This window comes from Brachycentrus maculatus, unplaced genomic scaffold (genome assembly GCF_059751285.1).
Source record: "Brachycentrus maculatus isolate JH-2025_06_01 unplaced genomic scaffold, ASM5975128v1 h1tg000092l, whole genome shotgun sequence".
In the NCBI taxonomy this organism is placed as follows: Eukaryota; Metazoa; Arthropoda; class Insecta; order Trichoptera; family Brachycentridae; genus Brachycentrus; species Brachycentrus maculatus.
Genome location: NW_028280846.1, coordinates 901,330 through 927,759, shown reverse-complemented (window position 1 = coordinate 927,759; position 26,430 = coordinate 901,330). Strand labels below are relative to the sequence as shown.

At 33.2% G+C, this 26,430-nt stretch overlaps 1 protein-coding gene across 3 annotated transcripts in view; it reads right to left on the bottom strand.

The window, feature by feature from the left end:
- Positions 1–5,628: 5,628 nt before the first annotated feature.
- boi (brother of ihog) overlaps positions 5,629–26,430 on the bottom strand; it is an 80,169-nt gene continuing 59,367 nt past the window's right edge. Inside the window, exons 3-16 of one of the 3 annotated variants that reach the window (XM_088258319.1) lie at positions 19,938–20,167; positions 18,978–19,156; positions 18,299–18,493; positions 17,729–17,912; positions 17,065–17,296; positions 16,581–16,711; positions 16,281–16,398; positions 15,430–15,560; positions 14,477–14,577; positions 12,986–13,148; positions 11,828–12,062; positions 10,513–10,695; positions 9,053–9,174; positions 5,629–8,291 (exon numbers count right to left, since the gene is read on the bottom strand). In XM_088258319.1, the coding sequence (XP_088114445.1) occupies positions 8,127–8,291; positions 9,053–9,174; positions 10,513–10,695; positions 11,828–12,062; positions 12,986–13,148; positions 14,477–14,577; positions 15,430–15,560; positions 16,281–16,398; positions 16,581–16,711; positions 17,065–17,296; positions 17,729–17,912; positions 18,299–18,493; positions 18,978–19,156; positions 19,938–20,167 (2,369 nt within the window). In that variant the 3' untranslated portion in view covers positions 5,629–8,126. Of the gene's footprint in view, positions 8,292–9,047; positions 9,175–10,512; positions 10,696–11,827; positions 12,063–12,985; positions 13,149–14,476; positions 14,578–15,429; positions 15,561–16,280; positions 16,399–16,580; positions 16,712–17,064; positions 17,297–17,728; positions 17,913–18,298; positions 18,494–18,977; positions 19,157–19,937; positions 20,168–26,430 lie in introns of all 3 variants that reach the window. The other 2 variants (XM_088258320.1, XM_088258321.1) reach the window with 2 other exon arrangements.

Here is a 26,430-nt window from a genome sequence, read left to right as displayed (position 1 = left end):
AAAAAAATTATGACGCTAACCTGGCAAGTTATTTTAAAAAGTTGTTCAATTTATGTGATTTTCAAAACTGTATAACATTTACTATGTTTTACTTTCGTCCGCCTCCGTAGTGTAATGGTCAGCACGCTCGGCTACCGTTCTGGAGGTCCCGGGTTCGATTCCTAAGGGGGGTAAAATAAATATAAGTGATTTTTTCACTGTCATATTTATTCAATATTACCCTGGACTGGTACCTGAAGCGGAGGGCTGATCACCTTTCTTTCATGTGTAAACGATCAAGATAACGCTGCGTTTATATGACGCAGTGCCCTATGCACCATTGGGGTGCGGAAAAGGGTTTTTTTTAATGTTTTACTTTAGAAAAAAGGATATTGTTTTTTTTAATGCGAAATGAGCTCATTCTATAATTTTTTCATTTATAAGGAATTACGATGTAAACAATTGCTTTGGTTTAGTAAAGTGAAAAAACGTTAATGTCAAATTTAATTCTTTGTGTGTTTTATTGTGAAACACAAATTAGAATCCTAAAATATGACAATTTGAATACGTGGCACTCAAAAAACTGATCTAAGGGGTAGATTTTCGGAAAATTCATAAACGTGGAAATATCTCGAAAACTAAGGCACTTTTACTGAGGTCATATTCTCATTTTTTCGTAAGTCACGAGCTGGCCTAACACCCCTTAATAGGAATACCTTGGATTATATTCATATATTGACATGTGGAGTCCCCCCTACGTTGTATATCATTTGTGAGAATGTGTCTATGTATCTACAGGTTGTCCCATATATTTTTTTTTAAATAATTGGGCGTGACCTGACGACCGGCTCTATGCGTTGCCGGAAGCAAACTATGTTTTATTATTTCGAGTATGGCCTTATTAAGCCGATTTTACTTCAAGATTCGGAATAAATTTTCCATTGATTGACTTTAAATTATACGCGTCATCTAGTAAAAACAATACATAATAATTTTAAAAATAATACGTAAATTATTAACTTTTTTTTAACTCAACTTAGTCGAGTTCGGTTTAATATGAGGAAGCATTTTTATGTTTTTTACCTCATTAAGGTCGTTCGGAGTAAAACAACATAATCGCATTATAATTTTATAACAAATGTCATCATTACCTAATGTGTTCAATATGAACAATAAGGCGCCTTGGATTTATTTCTAAACTTTGTTTCTCAGTCATTATGATAGATTTATTTATTGTAGCTTTCATCCTGGATTTCTTGAATCATATTTGCTTTGAAGAATTATTCCTTAAAATATAAAATATCTAAATATGTATTATGAAATATCTAGTAATTTTATCATTTTTATCAGTTCCAACCTTTGTATCCAAACATCAATCTTTTGTCAAATTCATATCGACGATTTAAATAAAATTGGTCGTCGACTCGCATTTTTTTTACATTCTCAAGATCAAAATAAATCTTAGTTTTTTTTTATAGTATAAATGATAGTCTAGCACTTTCCGCGTAATATTACAATATTTTCAATGAAAATAAAATTTTACTTAAATAATGTTCATGAACCATGGTAATACAAAATTATTTTTATCTTTAAGATTCACTGTTTCATAAGATTTTTGTGGTTTAAAGGTCAACCAACTCAATATGATTGCATGCTATTTTTTTATATTTGCCACTTGAACCACTTTCATATGCAGTTTTTTTTAAGTACATTTAGTCACTGCTTAGAGCTTAGAATTGTTATTGAATTTTCACAGAGAATTTAAAAAAAATCAAGTTATCTAGACTAAATCATTTTTAAAGGTGATTTTAAAAAGTCAGATTTTCTGTATTTTTCAGCACCCAAAAAAATTATCGGCGAGGGAAATTTCTGCTCGATTTTTTTTTAATTTGTGAGATTTTTGAGCTTTTAAAAACCTATTTTAATTTATTTATCCGACATTTCTCGGAACATTTTCTAAATCATTCGGCCACCGATTTCTATAACAGAGAAGTGTCCCAAGGTATCGGGACTGATGGCGACCCTACACTGCAATACGTTTCGGAAGAAAGTACAATAAAACACAACATTTCATTAGGAAATTTATTATTATAATTGCCATTTGTAGACAACCATATGTAGAACACGTTGTACATAATACATAAAAAAGATTTCTTAGTTTATATTACAATCGGAATTTTCTACACGAGAGTTAGTCTTTTAATACAACTTTATCTATAACACAGCCTACATATTGTTTTCAGAACATTTTTCCCTAAAATAATTTAATTTATTAACTCTTAATATATATCGCTCACTCCTTTCAAGAACGTCATAAATCAAAAATTTATGACGTTCTTGAAGTGAGTGAGATATATATATATACATATATACATACATATATATATAAATATATATATATATATATATAAATATTTATATATATTTATATATATAAATATATATATATATATATATATATATATATATATATATATATATATATATATATATATATATATATATATAAATATTTATATATATATATATATATATATATATATATATATATATATATATATATATATATATATATATATATATATATATATATATATACATATAAATATATATATATATATATATATTACAAGAAAGCCCTTTAATAAGTTTTAAAATTGACAAACAAAATTGTGAGCAGTTTGAAAATCAGTTTTTGTATTATTATAATCTAAAAATAACTTGAAGATTTCATTGCGTTACGATAAAATCTTTGTGGGATTTGAGCCATCATACTCGTATATACATTGACAATTGGAAACTGAGATTACAATCCGAACATAATATGGACTGTTGGCAGCCAACAAAATACCAAGAGTAACAAATGGCCACTTTTCAGACACATAACTTTTTAAGATAGTCGTTTACATTACGGTATTGCACAATAAATTGCCAAGTCTTCATTCTATCTAATTATTATAAAATATTATAGCAACGTTACTACTTAATAATGTTACAATGCGAAGCCTGAAAACAAGCCATTTCCAACTATTTGACGAACAGTTGATATATACTTTTCACTATCATAGATTTGTACATTAATTTTTCACTGTCTGTACTCGTATTTTCATTAAGAAAAGTGTATACATAATATAATTGATAGCACATGTATTAATAAAATCTATTAAATATTTTAATAATAACACAAAATGGCTAATTCAAAATTGAGCAAATTTGTTGATGAGAAATGATTTTACATTTTATTATATCATTATCAAAAATATTAATTATTGTACAGTACAATCTTAGTTTAATATATGTGTATGTGTATATAAACAAGCAAAAAAAAGGGGCCATAATTTGATGAAACTTTTTCATATATATTCAAAAAGATGTAATACCTTTTCCAAAATAAAAAGTTTATGAAATCTCCTGAAAACCTACTATTTGTGTTTAATTGATTAATATCTCCGGTGATGATAAAATTGATCATTAAAAAAATGTTATTTAAATAATAGCAACAATTGAATACTTTTGGTATTAAAAATATATTTTATCGTAAACCAAATAATTTTCAAGTCAATAGAGTCAAGTACACAAAAATATGATAAATGATTCCAAAACTAAATAATACTTTAAGATAATTATATTACAAATTAATTTAATCAACCGCCATTGGGGTTGGGAGATTTCATTGCCTTAAAACATATTAATTACATAAAATAAATTAATGATTTCATTTTAAAGTAACTTGAGTGAAAACTTTGAGCAAAACTTGCAGAAAATGCGACAATGCCAAAATTGTATTACAATTGCTAATTGTATTGGATTGCTGCCTTTTGAGGTTATATTGTGTCATCATGAAGGTTGTATTGTGTCTCACTCGGATAGAATGAGATACTTGTATAGCCTGTAATATATATATTTTTTAAACATAGTTTTCGGGCGGTCTTGTTCATCAACCCCGTCTCTAATTATACTCAGATAGTCTGCCGCCCGACCCTCAGTATACTTATCACAAGTAACTTCAAACCAAATCTTTACTATGTTTTTTGGCGTCTCTCGCGCTCTACCAAAAGTAAGTAAACAGGAACGCTTATATGCATCTCCCGCTCTCTACCAACATTATATAATGACGCTTTTAAGCTTTTCCCGCAAACAATGTGTTAACGTATTTGAACTGCACAATAAATAAAAACTATGAACCCTTCGGTTTAGTAGTCACATACTAGGTTCATATTTTATATCCAGCGATGAAATATAGTATAATAATTATTTAGTGTCAAATGTGGCTTAGTGAAATACTACTAATTTTCAATACATTTTCAGTTCATGGCTTAAACTTAGATTACATGAGATATGTACAGTTAAAAAGTAGGTACTTATAATATGTATATCAATACTAGAAAGCGAAAAAGTTCATCACTTGGTTCAGGACTCTTCTAGATCAAATACACCTGGTTTTAAGTGATTCTGATTTGTTTTGATGCTTCAATCATACGATAATTATGAATCCACTTTTAAATGAAATTAGATATAAATACTGTTATCTATAGTAAAGTTCTCAAAATGGCGTTGACATTTTTTTCGCTTTCTTTCTCTAGTAGATATATTACTATGCACGAATCTTATATCTTATAACGTTTACAAGTCATAGTTTGTACAAAAATGGCAAGTCATGGCTTATATTATCAGGATATCGTATTTAGTTAGAGAAATAAATAATCAAATCGATTTGTGAAAATGTGTGGCTTTAAGAAACAAATATTTGATCAATCATTTTAATTTTAATAAGGATTGTAGAATCATTTATATTAATAATAAATAACTCAATTTCTCAAAAGCACATGATTTAGTTTTATTGTGATAAATTTTTTTAAAAGTGTACATACATAGTTTGATCGTTTTGACAAAACTGAAATGAATTTAACATAATAATAAATTGATATTTTATTATTTGTATTACATGTAATATTTGCACAGTTTAATCATAAATTGACTTTTAATATAAATTTGATTAGCTGTAAACTAAAGAAAGAAAAATATGATGTGCTTACAATATTCACAAAAAAAATAATACATTTTTACGTGATAAATATAAAGATTTAGTTTTTAAATGTTACATGTCAAGAATAAATAATCAAAATTAAGCTAGAATTAGAAAAAAATATTAAGTACGTATAGAGGACAAATGACTTACCTACTATAATTGATTTAATTCACTCAAAGGTCGGATAAATCAGTCTGAGAAATATTTCTGCTCATAAAAAGCAGTGATTTTCATGGCATTAAATAATAGCAGGTTTTAGACTTCACAATTTTGCAGAAAAATGCAGAAAACCTCATTAATTCGAATGAGTATAAATTGAATCTCCCCGTGTATCCAATATTTTCATTCAATCAATAAATAATTTTCATTAAATAAACCTAAATAATTTCATTAATTGATTCGGCAGTCACTTTGAGGTAAAATCTATCCACTTTTAGGTTGAGTTTTACTTAGTAAAATAACCCTCACTTGAAAATAGAATTACGAAAAAACAGGAAAAAATCATTACAAAAACACTGATTTTACTAACTGCTTTTGTTAACAAAAATACTGTTTATTTTGAAAATACCGACATGCATCAGTTTATATATGAATACTATTTTTTGATGATTTTTAAATTCGAGATTCAAAATATTTTCCTAATTTTAATTTTTTTAATTTCAATTTTTAATTAATGATTTTTAACCATATTGTTGTTCAAATGACACAAAAAAGCTTGGGTTGTCTAGATGAGCATTCCTTGTCTAGTGATAAAGGGGGTGTTACTTTTCAAAAACTTGTAAGTTCCTTGTCCGTGCTCTACATTCGGTTCACCCCGTAGCGATGGCATGGATTGGACTATTTACGCTAATGTCTAAAGGCACTAGTAATAAAATTTATTGAAGGACGAATTAGCAAAACAATCCTTATTAGGTTTATCAGGCACAACAGGTGAGCTTGAGAAATTTTTAGGGCACGCAATATGTGAAGTGTTAGTTCAGTGATTTCCAAAGTATGCAACGTCGGCTCTTATCAAAATGTTTGTTTGTTGTGGAAAAAGTTGGTAGTGAACACAGACTTCATATCTAAGATCAAGGGGTCGATTTCTCACTATAAAATAAATCTTTTTAAGCAGAAACGATTATCGGCGTTGGAAAAAAATACCATATGCTGATTTTGCACAGTAGATATGTTTGAGAAAAATTATATGGAAAAAATAAATGATAAACAATTTATTTTCAATGGCGTTTTGCATAAAGTTTTTGTAATGGTGATCACAACCGCAGATATATTCACGCATGTTTGTGTAAAAAAAAAACAGTACTGTATTTAAAAATGTTTACCACTGTAGCCCAGTGGTTAACACATTTGGCTACGCCACTATAGGTCTCAATTGGATTCCCAGGGGGCTAAAATAAATATAAGTGATTTATCACTCTAATATTTATTTGATCTAGCTCTCTCGGCCGGTATCTGAAGCTGGGGACTAATCACCCTGTTTTCATGTAACACTGCATCGATACGATGTAGCGCTATATGCATAAAATGGAAACCAATGTTTGAGATGAACTATTTATTGATATTAATGTTTTAAATATCCATCAAAAACAAAATGAACGGATTTAACATTAGTCAAATTAAAAAATTAAATAAATTAACAGTGTCACATAGTGCGTTAGCCTTTATCAATATATTTACAATTACAAAATAGGTACCTTCACATAATAACATATAAAGCGCGATCAAAATATAAAAACCTTGTACAAACATTCAAATACATAATACATAGGTATTTAATATTTCTGGTCAGTGAATAACATTTTGAGCTTAAATGTTCATAATCTATGAGATTCAGAACGATAGTTCTGAATCTTATAGATTATGAAAAAAACAGTTTATAAAAAACAGTCGCTTACGAAATATAAATAATAAATTATCAAATTTATAAAATACTTACTACTAAATGCGGTTAAACCTATACTTTACAAATTAGTATAAATTTTGTTAGAACTTATTTATAAAACATTACAAATTTTCCAATTAGTTACCTAATATATAATAATTTTAAATATTTACATTAAATATGTAATATTCATTGAATGGTCCACCAGAAAATGTTTTATTTGATATGCACATAGTATGAAACTGAATATTTTCTGTCAGGGCAAATGTCTCAAATCAACTGTTGCTGTGGCGCCCTTTCTCTTGGCATAACAAACAGCTCCAAGTATTTAAGATCAGTAAATCATTATTTTTATTTTATCTACAAAAAGAATGTAAAAAAAACTGATTATGTAATATCAGACATTATCACATAACATCTAAACAGACAAGAAACTGACTGTGACATTTCCGGTGAAAGATATGTATGACACACTACAATTACAAGGGTCACTCAGTTTCACTAAGGACTATGGGCGTTTGTGCACTACCCGTAATTTTACCGTCCGGCAGTCCGATTTTGAAAAATGAAAGCGACTATGACAGTTTAGCGTGATCCAATTTACGCGCAACGTGTTCACGCACTGATCAAGAGCATCCGAAGAAAGATGGACAAAAGCACAAGCCAATCCAAGCCAATCATTGTTTTAAAACGCTAACTGACGTGGCGGACGGTAAAATTTCGTGTAGTGCACAAATGCCGTATGTCTGCAAAGCAGTATTATTTTTTGATGATCTTTGATGACTCATATAAAAATAAAAAAAAAACAAAAATTAAAAGATATGATACCATAAAGAGATTTTTAATGACTGTTGCAAAAATATAATGATGCAATGTTTTATATTATCATTAAGTATTTAGCCAAATCTGTGCACCCATATGTGTGTATGTATATACAGAAGTTGTTGGGAAATGTTCAAGCATGAAAATCCTTGAGATATAATATTACATTAATATATTTGTGATATTTAACATAAATGATATAAAATAAATAAATAAAAATTACATTTTCCAACAGACCATTAAATTGTTTAAAATTTACATTCTATATTTGACACAAATCAGTAGAAATTGCTAAATATCACATCTTGATTCCACTTTTTAGGAACTCAAAATTAAATCTTGTATAACAAACAGGCACTTGCACTATTGAGGTTCATCACGTAGGTAATATATTTGTACGCGAGTGGTTTGAAATCAAACGTAGTTTTCTCTCGTGGGAACCGAATTCAACGGGTTTTGTTTTCTAAGTTCCTCTCTGCAGGAGTTGGCAACCACCATCTCGGCAGAGGACGGCGGCGTTCTCGAACAGTTGTTGTTCTGAGCGGAGATATATGACATTTCCATGTCTACATTTTCACCCTGTGTGCGGAAAGAAATATAATCAGCATTATAGTTTCATTAAGTGATTTGGCAGTCAGTTTGTGGTAATATCTACCCATTTATAATTTAAGTTTTACTTAGTGAATACCACTATTTCTCGAAATCACGCTCCTACCCCCTCTTCATCCTTCAATGTCCCAAGGACACAACTCTAAAATTTAGACTTAACTTCACATACGGTGTTTGAAAATGATGCGTTATGCATCGAAACACGCATCACTATAGATTTTAAGAAATAGTGGTATTTACCAAGTAAAACTTAAATTAAAAAAGAATTATAGTTATCTAAAACAGTGTTCCGCAAACTATTTCTATTCCCTTCAATACACCTACCAAATTAAGAAATTTCAGAGGTGCATTTTTACCATATTATGGTAACATATTATGTTTAATGTGAAATGTGAGCCCACTTCACTGAGCACAGGCAATAAAAATTTGGAGCAATTGTATTTTTTTCACAAAACTAGACTTTTTTCCGCGGCACACCAACTTATCACCACAGTACACCAGTGTGCCGCGACACACACGCGGCGGAACAATGATCTAAAACGCTAGAACTTAGAAGAAGGCGAGTGTACTAAACATACGAATATTGTCGATTTAAAGTTAAAATGAAATATAAATATGAAAACCTGCAAATTCTTAGAGTTTCACAAAGAATTCCGTATATGAAAACTGATTTGTAACAACAGTGAGAGTGTGGTAAGAGTAGGTAATAGCGGAAGTGAGACGGACCTAACCTCGGGATGCAGCGGGTTGGCCGTGATGGTGATGGCCGGTTTGCGGTCAGCGGAGGGGGGCAGGAACCCGTTGGACAGCTCCCTGCCTGCACCCGCCTCACCCTGCTTCACAGGGGCGTCACCTGGCAAAAGGAAAAATCATCATTAATAATTACAATCAGGGCTTTTTTTCTATGTAACGCAGTGGAATGGCGTTCCAGCACCTTTTTTCACGGATATTTGAAAAAAATTATTATCAAAATCAATTAGACAAAAAACAATGTTTACTTTATATAATTCATCGAAATGATAAAAAATGGTATTGTAATGAACTATTTTTTTTTTCATAATTTATATTTGAAGCGCTAACTTTGTGATTTTCCATTTTATAATTAAAATGTAACTTTGTTTTAAAATTACTATAAATATTTTATTATAACTTAATTATAATGTCTACCGGTTTCGAAGCTAACCGCTTCTTTATCAAGACTGATTAATACTATTAATCAGTATTAATCAGTCTTGATAAAGAAGCGGTTAGCTTCGAAACCGGTAGACATAATAATTAAATTATAATAAAATATTTATAGTGATTTTAAAACAAGGTTACATTTTAATTATTTAATTATATTTATTTCTCACTAAAAAGCTTGATATGTGATAAGTGAGTTCCGGGACCTTTTTTGTTCAAATAAATCCCTGATTACAATCATAGTAAAACAAAGTTATCACAATCGTGGTATGAGACATATTGTCACAATGGTACCCCTTTAACAACAATGAGACCTCGATGAGCCATTAACTAGATATCAGAAACACTTGTGGCTGTTCTACTGTATCTGTCACTAACCATTCATTTTTGTAATTTTTCATATACTTTTTCGTAGACTATGGTAAAAAATAAAAATAAAAGATAGCTATCTAAAAAAAGCCAACTGTCAAACTTGAATGGATGAAAACATAGAGAAAGTGCAAGGAGTTTTTAAAAAAAATTACTTGTTATAGGAAATTTCACTAACCATAATAAATGTATTGCATTTATTAATATTGGTTTTAAGCATATAGGGTACACAGCGATGATAATTTTATTTTTAAATGATTTCAAATGGATGAGTATATAGGATATAGAAAGCGAGGATCTGATTAATATTTTTTTTTTTTAATAAGTATATTAATTATTCATTCAAACTTTTAAAAAGAACACTTAATACCATCATATGCAAGAGTATATTTGATATTCCTCTGAGTAATAATACCCAATACACAATAGCTTTGTCCACATTTTTCAATTCATATCACAAAATCATAACATTATTGTAATTTGACAAAAAATGTAACTCCATTCTGAAAGTGTTTCTTAAGACTTTTTCTATTGTGAACAGGAAACGATTGCCACAGAATTTCTAAGCTAAATGACATTGCCTGAACAGTATGTAATCTTATCTCCAATAATTAAAAGATGTTACGAGTAATGGTCAAACCTTTTCTCTTTCTATGCACGAGGAATGCAAAGATAGCACTCCCCATCATCAGAAGTGCTCCGAGAGCACTGCCGGCTATGAGGTACACCTGGAACCCTGCGTCCGACTTGTTTCCATTCACGGAGCCCGAGGATCCAACATGAGATGTTCCAACTTCCGGGACCTTTTCTACAACTGGTACTTCTGGAATATGGCAGTAAATTAGTACAAAATAATAAATTTTGGATAATCATTTTCTAAGAAGTTTGAAAACATTTTAGGGCATAGTTTTTTAATGCACAGTTGGAATGTGTGGCACAGTAGATGTTCTTTTATTCACGTGACTCACAAACCACGTTGGTGATTTACACTTCTACACTAAAGTTTTACATCAGATATTGAAAAGTCACAAAATTGGAGATATTAGAATGTATCGATTAACACACTTAGGACAGGAAAGGTATTTCTACCCATTCGGTAGATTGATGCTAAAGGACGGGAAGGGTATTTTTACCTTCTGCGCTGGCCTCAATTCAAAGTCAGAAAAGAAGGAATTATTTAATGTTTTCTCATATAAATGTTATGCATTAATCTCTTCGTTAAGGCGTAAACCAGGGGCTCCCAACCTTTTTGTTATCTAGAGCACATTCTAAAATATCAGAAGGGTGGCGGGCACCACCTATTTTCAATCGACAGTCTGGCTCGATGCTAGACAAGTTGTGACAAGTACCGTCAGCAAAGGAACCACTCATACACACAATATTGCAAATATACGAACGTATTTAATAAACCTAGACATTAAAAAAAAAAATTATAAACAAATTAATAAAAATTATTCACATTTTTAATTCATGTTGACTGCAGACTGAGGAAACACATGACAAAAATTAGACTTCACGACTCCCCAGTATGCAGATTTTATATGGAGGATAACGAAACGCCAATCCACATTCTCCATAATTGTGACGCACTCGCTCGCAAACGAAGTCACATCCTTGGAGGACCTCTACTGGACTCCGAGAAGGTGAAGCTCTTACCACCAAGACAGGTTGTGAGTTACATGACTCACGTAGGTTTCGGGCGTGAGCTGTAGCTGGGATCTAGCATCCCTTATGTCGCGGTGATATAAGGGATGCTAGATCCCTTAACCTCAAAAAAAAATCATGTTTATGAAAAAATTCTGTCTCTGTCGAATAGTGGCGGGCACATACGAATCAGCATGGGGTTGGAAACCTCTGGTCTAAACTATTTGTACATAATTATCAAATCCTGTCGCCAGCAGTTTGCAGGCGTAAAAAAACACCCATCTGAAACGTGCTAATATTGATTTCCTTACTCAGTGTCTTCTGTGTTATGATGGCGGAGAAGTCGCTGGCGGCCGACAGGGTGAAGCTCTGCAGCTTGATCTCGTAGGGAGATCCGGGAGTGAGGTGACGTAGGAGCAGCGAGCGCGCCTTGCCCCCCTCCACCGCCGCCTTCATGTACTCCCCGGCACTAGAGGCGGGGCGGTAGTACACATAGTACCCCTCCACGGGAGTCTCCTTGCCCGTGGACGCATTGCCCGCTGGCACCTGGCAGAGAAACAATATGTCAATGTTCTCTTCTGACCCTTAACTGCAACCAGCGGTGCATAGGGCACTGCATCGAATCAATACAGTGTTGATTTGATTTTAAAAATTGTTAAGACAAAGTGATGAAATTGTAATTCAATTCAATTTATTCTATAATAATTATTAATTGTATTACAAACTAACATTTACAGCGTATATATTAAAAACATTAATTCAAAAGTAAGCAAGAAGGCTTTTTTCATTAATTGATTCGCCAGTCACTTTGTGGTAAAATCTATCCATTTTTAATTAATGTTTTACTTAGTAAATACCACTATTTCTTAAAATGTACTGTAATGCGGAATGCATCGAAACACGTGTCACAGTAGATTTTAAGAAATAGTGGTATTTACGAAGTAAAACATTAATTAAAAAAGAAGGCTTTTGTTAAAGATGTAGAAATATTTCTATAGCGGGATATCCCGCTTCAAAATACCCCCCAGACAAATTGAACAGATCAATATCTGGTAATCAGTCCAGCGCTTCAGATACCAGTTGAGGGTAAGTCCAAGGTATAGAATTATGGCACTCAATTATGTAATTGTCCACCTCTGTAGTGTAGTGGTCAGCGCGCATGGCTACCATGCTGGAGGTCCCGGGTTTGGTTCCCAAGGAGGTCAAAATAAAAATGGGTGATTTTCACTCTCATATTTATTTAATATCACCCTGGATTGGTACAAGAAGCGCAGGGCTAATCACCTCGCCTTTGTGCAATTAACAATCAAAATAACACTGCGTCAGATAAGGGTTAAATAAAAAAATAATTATAGATCTCGATAAAACAATACTCCAGACCTCCAATAGAGCTGATCATTTTGAATTTCAAGTCAAAGGTAACCCTAGCAAAATAATTGCTGAAAACGATGAATCAGGATATTAATTACCTCCCAATGGAGTTTAATTTCTGAAGAAGAAACAGCTTCAGCCCCCAGGAGCAGTGGAGCAGGCGGAGCTTTGGCAAGTCCAGTTCCACGCTTCAGTTGAAATCTATTTGAATTAGGCCCCAATTTGTTGTCGTTGTTGCTGTAAGCTGCGGCTATTCTAAATCTGAAACAATTAAGCATATATGAAAAAATTGTTGATGGAAATGGAACTATTTCAATGAGTAAGAGGCTTCACAATAAACATTACCACGAGGGTTGCCAGAGATAAGATATCTCGGAAGCAATAAAAATATGCGTATGTAGTCACAGTGTGACAACCCCGTCTGACAATGACAATTTGAAACTGGTTTAACTTCAAGAATAAAACAAAAACAAAAACAATCGATACAGGATATAATATTTGGTAAGCAAACTATAATTTAATGAACATAACAACAACAAAAAATTTAGACACCTTTGATTTTTACAAAAAATTCTTGGCCTGATGAGCACTCAGGCGTAATTTATTTGCGGCTATGAAAAGGTTAATTAAGATTAACACGTTGTCGGCGGAACACGGCATTTGCCGTTTTTTGCGGACTGTCGGTCAACTACGGGACACGGCAAATGCCGTTTTTGTCGACTGTCGGTTATCGGCGGGAAACGGCAATATACAGGTTTGTTATCAGTGTGAAATAAAACGTGTTGAAGGGAAATCTGCTACCTGGGTGCTAGGCGACAGTCTGTTGACGTTATTTGAGATGCCTTGTCCGGATTGTCTAGTGTGTCGCTTGTAAAGGCATCGCCAGAAATCTAGAGTTTTTATGCGATCTCAATCTCCAGTTTAGTTTGAGTCATTTCACGTATTGGACTATTTTTCATACCGCTCGCACTGCTTTGTTCACTGTTTGGTATTTTATTATTTGAATATATTAGCATTGTATAGGAAATGATACCTCGGAGGGAAAGACTATTTTTTAGAGTTTACAATGTTTCTAAAATTGTGAAATACGGAATACTTAATTAAAAATTATGATTATAATTTATTTTTGATGATCAAATGTCATATATGATTTCTTTGAAAATTTCAATCGAAAATATTGTTTGGTTTAGAAATTGTGTCAATTTTATGAAAGCGATATATTTTTGCGCTAATCGCGAAAAACGTCCGCTATAGGCTAGAGTCTATTGTTCGAAGCGCCCGACTACAATGTGTTAAGACTAAGATTACAAGTGGTCCCCATCAAATGGATGTCTATTCAATAACCGCTCATACTTATAACCATCATCATATGCCTAACAAACAATGTCAAATTAAATGTAACACCAAATATTTGCATCATAAGAATTAGATTCTTCATTTCATAATGTATCGCATAGTCTACCTCTAGTACCAAGTGCGCAGCTATGAGACAATATTCATAATATCAGGGACATGACATAAGTTAAGTTTTTTTTCTCTGATCAACTTGACTCACGACCTTTGCATTGTAATATACTCTAAGTACTTACTTGTAAAAGTGTTCTGGCTGAAGGCCGGTAACTTCGTACGACCGTACATGCGGTCCAATATCCATATTAGTGGTCTGCCACTGAGATCTGCCCCCATTACCCTGAAATGTATAAAACAATAAGTCATAGAATTGGAAATTAGAAGTACTGTTCACACATTAACTACCAAAAGCCGACTAATCGACTTTTCACTGCCAACTGTAAACGACCAAACACCGATCACATAGTCAATTTTTCTACCCTGCGTACTGAAAATAACTCATAATTAAGTATAACTATATCAATTTCAAATTTCAACTATTTTTTTTTTACATCCATTGTTTACTTAGTGTAATTGTTTTATTAGCATACCATAAAGTTATCAATGCTTTTAATATACAAAACACAAATTTTAATTTTAAAAATAATATTTACTAAACTAAAATTATTTAAATAAATATGAAAGATTATCAAAATTTTACATGTTGAAGATAATATTATTGCAATTGATATTAAGAGCAAAAAATACTGTATTGTGATTCATTCTAGAAATATTTCGATTTATTGAAAATATTACCTTCAACATGTAAAATTTTTACTAATATATTTTGTTTTTATTTTCAAAAATCAGTTTATAGTAAAAATCCCTTTTAAATGAATAGTTCAATTGAAATTGATATACAAAGTTATGTAAGTGTGAGAATTATTTCCAGTACATGGGGTAGAAAAACCGACTAATCAGTGTTTGGTCGTTTACGGTTGGTATAGAAAAGCCGACCAGTCGGCTTTTGGTAGTTAATGTAATAAAAATCACATAAATCAAATAATTGGTACATATTTTTTTTTCTTTCTTAAAATGCACATTTTTTACTATTACTACCAATTTGTTTGGTTATTAAGGTAAGTCTTGGAAAATCCGTTGGTAATTAATGTGTTAAGAGATATCTCTGACTTCAAAATTCATTCTAGGTTACCTGATGGAGGTCTTTATATTGCACTTTGAAGAATTCAATAGGTAGTCCGGTGTTGTGCGGTACTGACCATCGCACCATCACACTCTCATCTGTCAGGCGGGTTACATTGGGACGCGATGGAGGAATCATTACTGCAACAAACAATTCATTTTATTTTCATCAATTTATTACTATATTATCAGACAGCAATATTACTTTATTATCAAGGGTGGCCAACCCGCAGTCCACGGGCCTAGCATTTGGCTGGCTTGAATTATCAATCCATAACACTTGCGTAACATTGATCATTCTGCCCATTATTGAACATCCATATTGCGATATTTTTTTAAGCTTGTAAGTATATATGAAATGCTGCAATTAGCTGGTGTTCAGACTTCCATATTCCTTCATATAGAAAGTGAAAGTAGAGACAACATTAACATTTTATTTTCATTAATTGGTAAACGATTTATTATTCTAACTCTTATCCATACCATCGGTGCATGGGGCAATCCATCCATTTACTTTCACCCCCTTGGAATCAAACCTGGAACCTCATCTAGACAAAAATACTTATCACTACTCTATGGAAGCAGACAAGTGATGTATAGCTGTACATTGTTAATGGTATGCATTTATGAAAATAAAATAAAAAGCTACATATGTACCCAGACTTCATCCCTACAGTACACCTTAGTAAGTGATAAAGATTTGAGATGCAAATCAAACTGTAATAAAGTATGCCAGAAGGATATTTGCTATCAATACAAACATACATTTGTGTCTTATGGTATGTGCCGTTTGAGAAAACTATTTCAAAGAGTTTAATACAGTAACAACGATGAAAAAAAACAATGATAAAATATATATACCTGTTCCTTTATGATGTCCCTTAGGTCTGGAGTGTTTTCTGCCATTAGGTCCATTATTTCCTGTCCTAGAAGAACCCAGCTCACCCAGTCCTGGCTCACCTCCACCCATCTGTAAAAACTGATGACTTTAATTTTCTTGTATACTTTACTTATAATTCTGAGGAAGCCTCTCTTCCCCGTACCATTATTATAAAAGAAAAACTCAAAAAATCATTTCAAGACATCGCACAATAAAGGAATAATAACTTTCCTTAAATATAAATTAAGGAAAGTTGTATGATTCAATGTTCTTGGACTTGCCTGTAAAACATGTTGCCTGGGAATAACCCTAAGTAGGCTTACAGTGGTGTCGCTGCCTAGAAGATTCGTTGCAAAGCACTGGACTACACCGGCATGTCGTTTCTCTACTGGGTTGATCTCCAGTTCAGAATCTGGAAAGAAAGCATCAGCAATTTATTATTACCGTCAGGAATCTATGTGATATTCTAAGAGAAAGTGGGAAAGATTTTAGCATACAAAAAAAGTAACATTGGAAACCGATAGTCACGAAATAGTGTTTATGAAAGTGGTATTACACAAAGTTAATGATGAATGATAAGGAGAGTGGTACAAAAAAAGTCTTAGTGAAATATTTAAAATTAAAAATTTAAAGATTGTATTACGTCAACTCAAAATTAAAACTAAAAAAATTTGCTCCAAAAATGTTAAAATATCACGGGATCCTCTAAAATTTCACTACATTAATTAACATAGATTTTTGCAATCAACATCATCTATAACTTACCAAAAATTTTAACATTCGAATCTCCCGCTACGTCTTCTCCGTTGATCATCCAGCTGAATTTTGGAGCGGGATGTCCTCGAGCCTTCCCGCAGGATAGCCGGGCATTTCCTCCCTCCGCTGCAGTAACATCCCCCTCCCCCACCCCATTAAGAGTAACAGGAGCCTGGACTCTGAGACGTATTGATCGATCCGATTGGCCAGCGATGTTGTTGATATCACATGTGTATACACCCTGTAAAATAGTTGGCAGTGAAATAGGGTATTAGTAAATAAATTAAACTCACAAGACAATTGGCAAATCTGTAAAGAAATAAGAGAGATGTGAGAAATTCAATATATTTTCAATGCCAGGAAAACATAATTATGTAGTAAAAAAAAAATCCAATTCCCCATTATGCTTGCAGTCTATATATATCAGCAACACATATGATTTTCATACAAAATTGATAGCAATCTGAATCAGTTCCAAAAATTTACGTTTGAATACTGGGTGCTGTCAAATCATTAAACTTAATTGTGATAAGTCACATAGGAAAAATATTTATGTTATTTCACAGATTAATTAATAGTCTACTTACTGAATACCAATACAGGATTTTACAATTTTTTAAGTAGCCCCGGTCTTAACCTTAATAGGCTTATTAATGACCAGATAAAGTCTCACCTCATCTTCTGGCTGAACATCTGTGATATGAAGCAGGACCCCTTTAGGTACTGCTCGAGACGGCAGAGAAGATCCTTTCCGCCCCCAAGACAAGCGAGGTACAGGTCTCCCGAGAGCTCCGCAGGCCAGTGTCACGGAGCTCCCCGCCAACGCTACTACTTCTTCGGCCATGTCTTCCACAAATCTAGAACACATATGCAATGAGAATGTTTTGAATGGAAAACATAGAGCAATTTGTTTGATGCTTGGTGAAGGAAAATATAGGGGTTTTAGCAATAAAAGTAAGCAGGTCATGTGGCATGTATGTCTGAGGATAGATGGACGAAAAAGGTGCTTGACTGGAGGTCAAGAACAGAACGCAGAAGCGTGGGTAGGCTCCAGACAAGAAAATCCAATGACATTAAAAAAGTGGCGGGCCTGCACTGAAAAAGAGTCACATCCAATACAGAACTGTGGGAGTCTAAAAGGGAGACCTTTGTTCAATACTGCACACAAGAAGGCTGAATTAAGTAAGTAAGAAGGAAAACATACTGGAATGGGATGGAAAACTCATTAAGAATTGTCGCTTACGTTGGAGCTAGCGGAGAACCTTCCTGAGCTTCCACTATAATCCTGTGATGGTATGACATGGTTTGTCCACTGAGATTGTTGATCGCCTCGCAAGTGTAGGTGGTCTGGCCGTGCGCCTTCACTAATATGGCGCCATCTAGTTCCACCACACCATCTGACCCTCCAGATACCGGTACGCGTTCACCGTTTTGTAACCTGATGACAAAAATATACATAAGTTACCAACCGACATTGAATGTGTCTCAAATATAATGAATATAGATCACAAATCAACTGTTTAACTTTGGTTATCAAATTTTTCTCTTTAAAAATTACATATCTCTTAAAACTTCAGAAAAATTTCAGAATTGATTTCTTATCGTTCATGAACACTCTTCTTCCGTTCGTGTCGTATCAGGTCCGCCTGACGTCGACTATGACTTGAGAGTAATTGTCCTTATCTTGGGCAGCTCTAAACGGCGCCTTGAGGGTCCTGATCCCCGTCCAATCTCGTATATTCCGGAGCCAGAAGATCTGTCATCTGCCCACACCTCGTCGACCCTCTATTTTTCCTTTTATGATTAGGTCCAATAGCTCGTACTTCTCTCCTCTCAGCACATGCCCCAGATAGGACACCTTCTGGACCTTGATCATTCAAATATATTGAATTTAAGTCAATTAAGCATCACTATAATCTTACCGGTAGTACAAGACAATCGCCGGTGGCTCCGATGGAGGGGGGGGACACCGCACCAGTACAGAGGCTCCCGGGGCGGCATGCAGGTGCCGGTCTGGCAGGCGAGGAATGTCCCCCAGTTGAGCCACTGCTAGCTTAGCAGACACAGACGCCAGGGCTGACACTCCATACCAGGATATACACTATAAAAAAGGCATTTCATACATTAAAGTCCTAAGCGTCTGGCATTTATGTATAGAAAGAGAATGCAAAGAAGGAAATGACATCTTCACTGGCCAAATTCAGCTAAACAAGCTCTTTCCTTGTATCAAAGAATTATTTCTGTATACACTGTGGATAGATTTACAAAGGTTGTTACATTTGTAATTCCTCTTATCAAACATTTGAAATTGAACAACCCATCATAAGTCCGATGTAAGAAAGTAAATTGTCAGTAGTGTTTCACCAGTCCGAACTTATGGCATGGAAACAATGACTGAACAAACATTCACATCATAAGTTGAAAGTTATATAGAGAACCAACACAGCCTAGCCTAGCACAGCCTTAAAGGATTTATTTTGTAAATAAAAATAAATTTATTTGGTGGGAATCGAACCTGCGTTGCCAGTTTCGAAGTCGAGCGTCTACCCAACAACCCCACAGGGCCTGTCTAGTGCTTGGAATTACATTAGAGGTAAAAAAAATAGGCGACTGGATTTGCAGCAAACCAAAGTATCCCAAGCTCTGATCGTGGTGACGGTTCTTTTGGAAACTGAGCATTCTGCAACCGCCCCTCTGCGATCACAAATGTTACATGGGATGTAACTTAGAAAAGATACCTTGGTTGAAATAGAAATAGGCAGGCCACATCCCACGAATGACCAAGGATGCGCGGGTGAGGCTCACTATTAATGATATGGGCGGAAGGAGTGGATGGATTGCACTAGAGGTTGGCACATATATAGTCAGCATTGAGTCCTCACCCTGTAGTCGCCAGCCAGGGTGGGGTCGGCGAGGCGCACGGTGAGGCGCGAGAGGGCCGCCTTGCTGGCAACGCGCGAGGCGCCGGCGGGCGGCGCCCAACGGCCGCCGGGGGCGCGGTGCTGCCAGGCCACGCGCTCCGCCGCTATGTTGGTCTGGCACGGGAACACCACCTCGTCGCCGAGCGGCGCGGTGATCGACTCCGGGCTCTTGGTGTAGTGCGCGCCTAGACCTGCAAGAAACAAATCCACCCGATTACTACAGCATATTGTTAGGTTAGGTACGTCAGAAAGGTTAGGCCCAAGTAGCATTATTGACAAATATTTTAAAAATTATCCTTATGTTGGGGCAATCGGCTACCGTGCATGTGACCCTGAGTTTAATTCCCAAGGGGGTCAATGTAACTTTTTTCAAGGGTGTTCTCACAAACATACAATTCAATACGCCACAAGCTGCTCAAGGAGTCACACGTGTCTCCGCACACAATATTTTTTTAACACATATATTGGAATTGTTTTTTTTTAGAATATACTTATATTGAAGAAAAAAAAATACATTTTTTTAACTCCCTAATTTTTAAATAACTTTCGAAGAAAACCCTATTTTTTCAAGATAAAACCAAAAAAACGAAATGAGGAAGAAGTAAATAAGTGTAGGAATTCAACTATTGCGAAAAAAGGAAACTAACGCGTGAATTCTGTTTAATGCCTTACTCGCAATAATATGGTAGGATTCAATTAGCGTCCGGCAGCGCTGAGAGCCGGACGTAAATTCACGCCCAATTTTTTTAGAGTGCAGATTGGATTTTTTTGTTTTTAAGAATATATATTATATATCGTAGTCGTCCAGGAGAAAGTGACCAACTAACAAAACGTAAAATGTTCAGGAGGGCCATTTAAGTCACTTTCGCTTGGCAAGGAAATAAACATCAATGCAGTTAGTAATTTGTAACAAGTCAATATATTATACTTCCAAGTTTAAAATCCTTTGGGATTTGTTTCAGGGCAATATTAAGCTAGCAAGATATCAAATAGTCAATGATCACGTTTTTGTAAAAATGCGCTTGTCACTTTCTCCTGTATGATTACGATATATTGATATTTTTTTAACTCCTTACCTTTCAATGGCTCTTTTCTTTTCGAAACCATATATTTATTTTTAAGAAAAACTTAATTTTTCAATACAAAAACGGTGTTTTAAGAACAAAATTCAATTACGTCATATCGCTCACTCCTTTCAAGAACGTCATAAATCAAAAATCGTCAATTTTTAGTTGTGCATGTTTTCGGAATGCATAGAAAATGTACTATATCCCAGTAAAAGAATCTTATTTTTAACTTTATATTTACCCGCTACAGAGCAGAAAGTGTTGTTTTTGTATTTTGAAGAAAATGTATTGTTTAATTATTATTTTTAAATAAACTAAATATTTTTCAAATGGAGAAAAATCCCTCAGGTTATGCTTAAAAACATGTTGCACAGTAAGAAGTTCAATAAGTGGCTTGATATTTATTTTTAATACATAGTGTTATATTTTTAAACTTTAAAAACGTTCTCCTGAAAAATCGAGTTTTTTGATTTATGACGTTCTTGAAAGGAGTGAGCGATATGTTCCCTGGGTTGAAAAAGAAAATGACATAGTTGCGATTTATCGAATACTAGGCCTTAATCTTCTTTTCAAAACTTGAATACGAGCTAAATAATTTTTTTCTTATAACTACAAAAATATAATCTACCTGACGCGATGTTAAGCTACATCACCGACGTAAAATAAAAATAAAAACTGACATAATTAAATGTCGTCTATTCAGTTATTCTATCCTAAAGATAATAAAAATGAAATAAAAGGTACAAAGAGAATGTGTGTTAGATTTAATCAGAAATTCTTAAATAAGACGGCGCGATTGAAATGCAAATATACTTTATCTTAAAACACGGTAACTGAGGAATTTCGAATCATTAACATGAAAGACATTCGTGGAAATTTGAGTCGTGCGAAATATACTCCAGATTTACATAAAATGACTCAAAGCAAACGAGCCAGACACATATCGCTCACTCCTTTCAACAACGTCATAAATCAAAAGACTTGATTTTTCAGGAGATCGTTTTTAAAGTTTAAGAATATAATAAAATGTATTAAAAATAAATATCAAGCCACTTTTCACTGTGCAACAGGCATTTTTAGGTAAAACCTGAAGAGTTTTTCTCCATTTGAAAAATATTTAGTATATTTAAAAAAATAATTAAACAATACCTTTTCTTCAAAATGCAAAAACTACACTTTCTGCCCTGTAGCGGGTAAATATTAAGTTAAAAATATGCCGCTTTTGCTGGGATATAGTAAATTTTCTGGGCATTCCAAAACATGCACAACTGAAAATTGACGATTTTTGATATTTGACGTTGTTGAAAGGAGTGAGCGATATGTACCAACCGGTGATCAATCTTGTCGTCGCTTAGTTCCAAACCCCATCTAGGGTGGAAGACGATAAACTGGATTCATATTATTTATTGATTTGGCAATAACACTGCGGAATGATATGTTTATTATTTTTTTAATTAAACACTTGTATAATACCGTTTACTGGAGGTCCCGGGTTCGATTCCCAGGGGGGGTTTTAAATAAATACAAGTGATTTTTTCACTCTTATATTTATTCAATATTACCTTGGACTGGTACCGGAAGCGGAGGGCTGATCACCTTTCCTTCTTGTATTAACGATCAAGATAACACTGCGTTTATATGATGCAGTGCCCTATGTACCATTGGGGTGTGGATAAGGGTTTGAATGAATGAATGAATTTTATTTCATTTAATGAGTTTTATTTCATTATACACTACTAGTTTTGAAAACTACAGAGGTTTTCATCTACAGGTGAATACTAAAACTTTTACTATTCACCTGTAGATGGAAACATTTTTTAAAAATAAACTGGATTCAAATCCCAAAGAAGGCGTTAAATTTTGATGAAGTTAATAATTTTGTGTTGTTATTATTTTTCCCATTATTTTTTTTAACGTGAATTGACTAAATTTTCAATCCTCGCTTTATTCTGGGCGAGCAATTTAGATGAATATTTGAAAATCAAATACTTAAAATATTAAACTATTCATTGCTCTACGACTACTGTCATTTTCAGACAATATAATAAGGAAATTTTCTTATAAACTTTTAAACATGCACGTAATCCTTAAGTCTGAATCTTTCATTGTTTAATAAAAACTAACTTACTTTATCATATCATATCATTATCATCAAATCAACATATCGATAAATCCTACTTTTTAAAACATCACATCGATAAATAAAGCCTTAATAAACCTTTGAAAAAATTGAAAACACCCGCGCGCATAGATTACATTATAAAATATAATAAAAAAAACTTAATTATTTACTAAAAAAAAGTGATGATCTTAAAACTGGGTGTAGGATACAGGGAAAGAAAAAATTAATTTTCGTTAAGATCAAATATTAACTGTTTTTTATAAGTTCACACATTAACGGGACTTTTTAATAGAGGTAATAATGTTATGAGATAATGAGTTGGGGACGAACGTAGGAGAAGCAATTAAATAAAATAGCAACAAAACTATTCGAATGCAAATTTCACATATCGTTAAGAGGCTGAGTCAAACACTAAAATAACTTAAAATAAATAAACAATAAATGAAATTATAAAAAGGCATGACGCGGGTTTTGCGCAGACGAAGAGACCGCACGTTGATGTCTACAAATTAGAGGTTCTATAGGAGAAAATTGACCATTTCCGTCTGCTGAAATTATAATGTACGAATCGTTTCAATCACTTTCGACTGGTGCAATCCTCTAAGTTTTATTTTAACGTAAAAAATCATAGAATTACAGTACGCTCAAGCTATTATTCTTACTTCGGTAGAGTAAAGGCAAAGGGGTATATCTGTCTCAAACCAAATTTTACAGGAGAGCAAAAACAAACTTGTGAAATTAAATTTAAAAAATTGGATGGCATATGTACATATCTTAACTAAATAAGCATTGCAACTACAGCTATATCCTTTTGCCAGATTATGGAATACTCTATTTTAGACATGTTGTGGAACAAACTTAGAAAATGAAGAATTTGACAGATATACCCCTTTGCCATTACACTACCGACTTATCCTCGCATATTAAAATACGCGTCTGATCTATCTGAGAAAATCATACATTCTCTTTGGCAAAATTGCATGGCGGCCAAATTCAGGTAGGTACTTACTAATATTAAACGAAATCAATCATGGCGACATTTCAACGGACATTTATCGACGAATCAAAGACAAATATTTTAATAGAAATTTAAAAAAAAAAACTTGTTTATGGTCTCCATTCTATTTAACGATAATACGGTAATTATTTTTTGTAAAGCTAGTATTCTCTATCACCAGTCGGTCATTTAGCCCCCCCCCCCCCGTAAGCGGGTTTTTTTCATCCGGAATTCCGAATGCGCTTGCACTCTGTGCAGATTTTTGACACCACCAGATTTTAGGTTCTGATTGATCTGATCGTGTCAAGTCTCTTTCGGCCGTCCTCGTACATTCGCCACATATATTTTGTTTTTACCTTATGTTTTTTTTTTCTTATTTGTTATATTTTCTCATTTATTATATTTTCTCATTTTTTATTTGTTTATTTTAAATATCCTTCTTACCTTATGTTTTCTCATTTATTTCTTTTAAATATGCTTCTTGTGCCTATTTATTAAACCTGTTTCTTGTTTTTATATTTTAACATGTATTAGTATTAGTTTTGGTTGTTAAAAAAAATTGTTACTTTATTATTTGTGTTCCAGTCTTGTTAACCTTAATCCCATGTCCTAACATGAGAAATAGAAATCACTCACCGGGAATATTATATATATGACTTATGTATGTAATATGCTTTGAAAAATAAATAATTATATTTTCTTAGTCATGCTCTCGTTATCCATTCGCTCCGCATGTCCATACCGCCTTAAAGAACTCTTCTTAATCTTTTAAAATATTAGTCAAAGTATAATAATAGCGGGTCCGATGATTCTGAATAGGTCCTTCCATCCGCTTAAATTATGCGGCACGTATTCACTATATCACTTATACGGCAAGGGTGTCTAGTGTTTATAAACTGCCCACCTGATCCGATATTTTTCATCAATGAGATCACAATAAAAAATGGAGGATCCCAAACAAATTGCTAGTATATTTTTTGTCCGTCTATCCGAAACAAACGTGTTCATGCTGTGAAAACATATAAAATTATACGTTCTTGTTTGTAGAATTAGGATTCGGGTATGTAATCTGAATGCCACACCTTTATCATGCCATTAAAACTATTAAAGCGACCCTTTCCCGGGAAAAATAAATATACGCTTCATCTGACGTTACAACATTTTAAAAAGCTTCTTTCGTCTCACCAATAGATGTCTCTAGTGAAATTCTAGTGATTTAAGCACAATGTTTCGAAATTGGATCATATACATATACTTTGACCATTACCAAGAATTTGAGCAGTGTGGTTGTCGATCATAGGTAGAATTATTAAATGTTACAGATGTGTAAAGTGATCATTTAAAGCAGCCCATGACGGTCGTAAGCCCCGTAAATGCCCAGACTTCCATATTCTTCTGCATCTACATATGTTGAGATGTAAAAAAATTATCTGACGTTGTTATTGATGACTTGACATTTTTTCACGGCGGAAATATTCGATTCATCCTTATAACCACACGAGTCATTCGATCTTAAGATTTATTTATTTAAACATATTACATACGTAAGTCACATGTATAATATTCCCACGAGTAATTTCCATTACTCATTTTGGGACATGGGATTAAGGTTAACGAGACTGAAAAACAAATAAGAAAACACAGGGCAAAATGTAAAATATAAAGCTATAAAAGGTACAGTAAATAGGAATATAAAAAAACATAAGGAAAGAAGCACGTTTAAAGGGGAAAAATGAGGAAATATAACTAATCACTAACACAAATATCTTTCCATTAAGTATTTTTTCGACACCGAGGATGTGTTTAATCGATGAGATAAAAATATTACTAGTCATAAAACGAACTCATTAAAATGTGAAGCTTTTGAATGTTTACTATCAAAGTCTATTTTGAACAATAAATTTCCACGATGAATCAGAAAAAAACGTTATTTATGCAATATTCCAATAAGAACATAAGCGAACTTAAAGCCAATATTTCACACGAACCTAGCAGACCATTAGAGCTAATAAATTCCATAAAATTAATAGCCGGCAGTTAAAATTGTTATAGAGGTACCCGTCAAAATGAATTATTGTACCTATAATAACAAATACACAAACATAGTTTATTGTATTCTACAGAAAAGATAGTACAAAAACTATTTATTTTTGTTCGTTATGCACAAAAAGAATATGGTGTACTAATTGATGATTTATAAAATGAACATTCGGGACCCATATACTGAAAACGCAAAAAAATATTACTCCTTGTATTTAATTACATTTT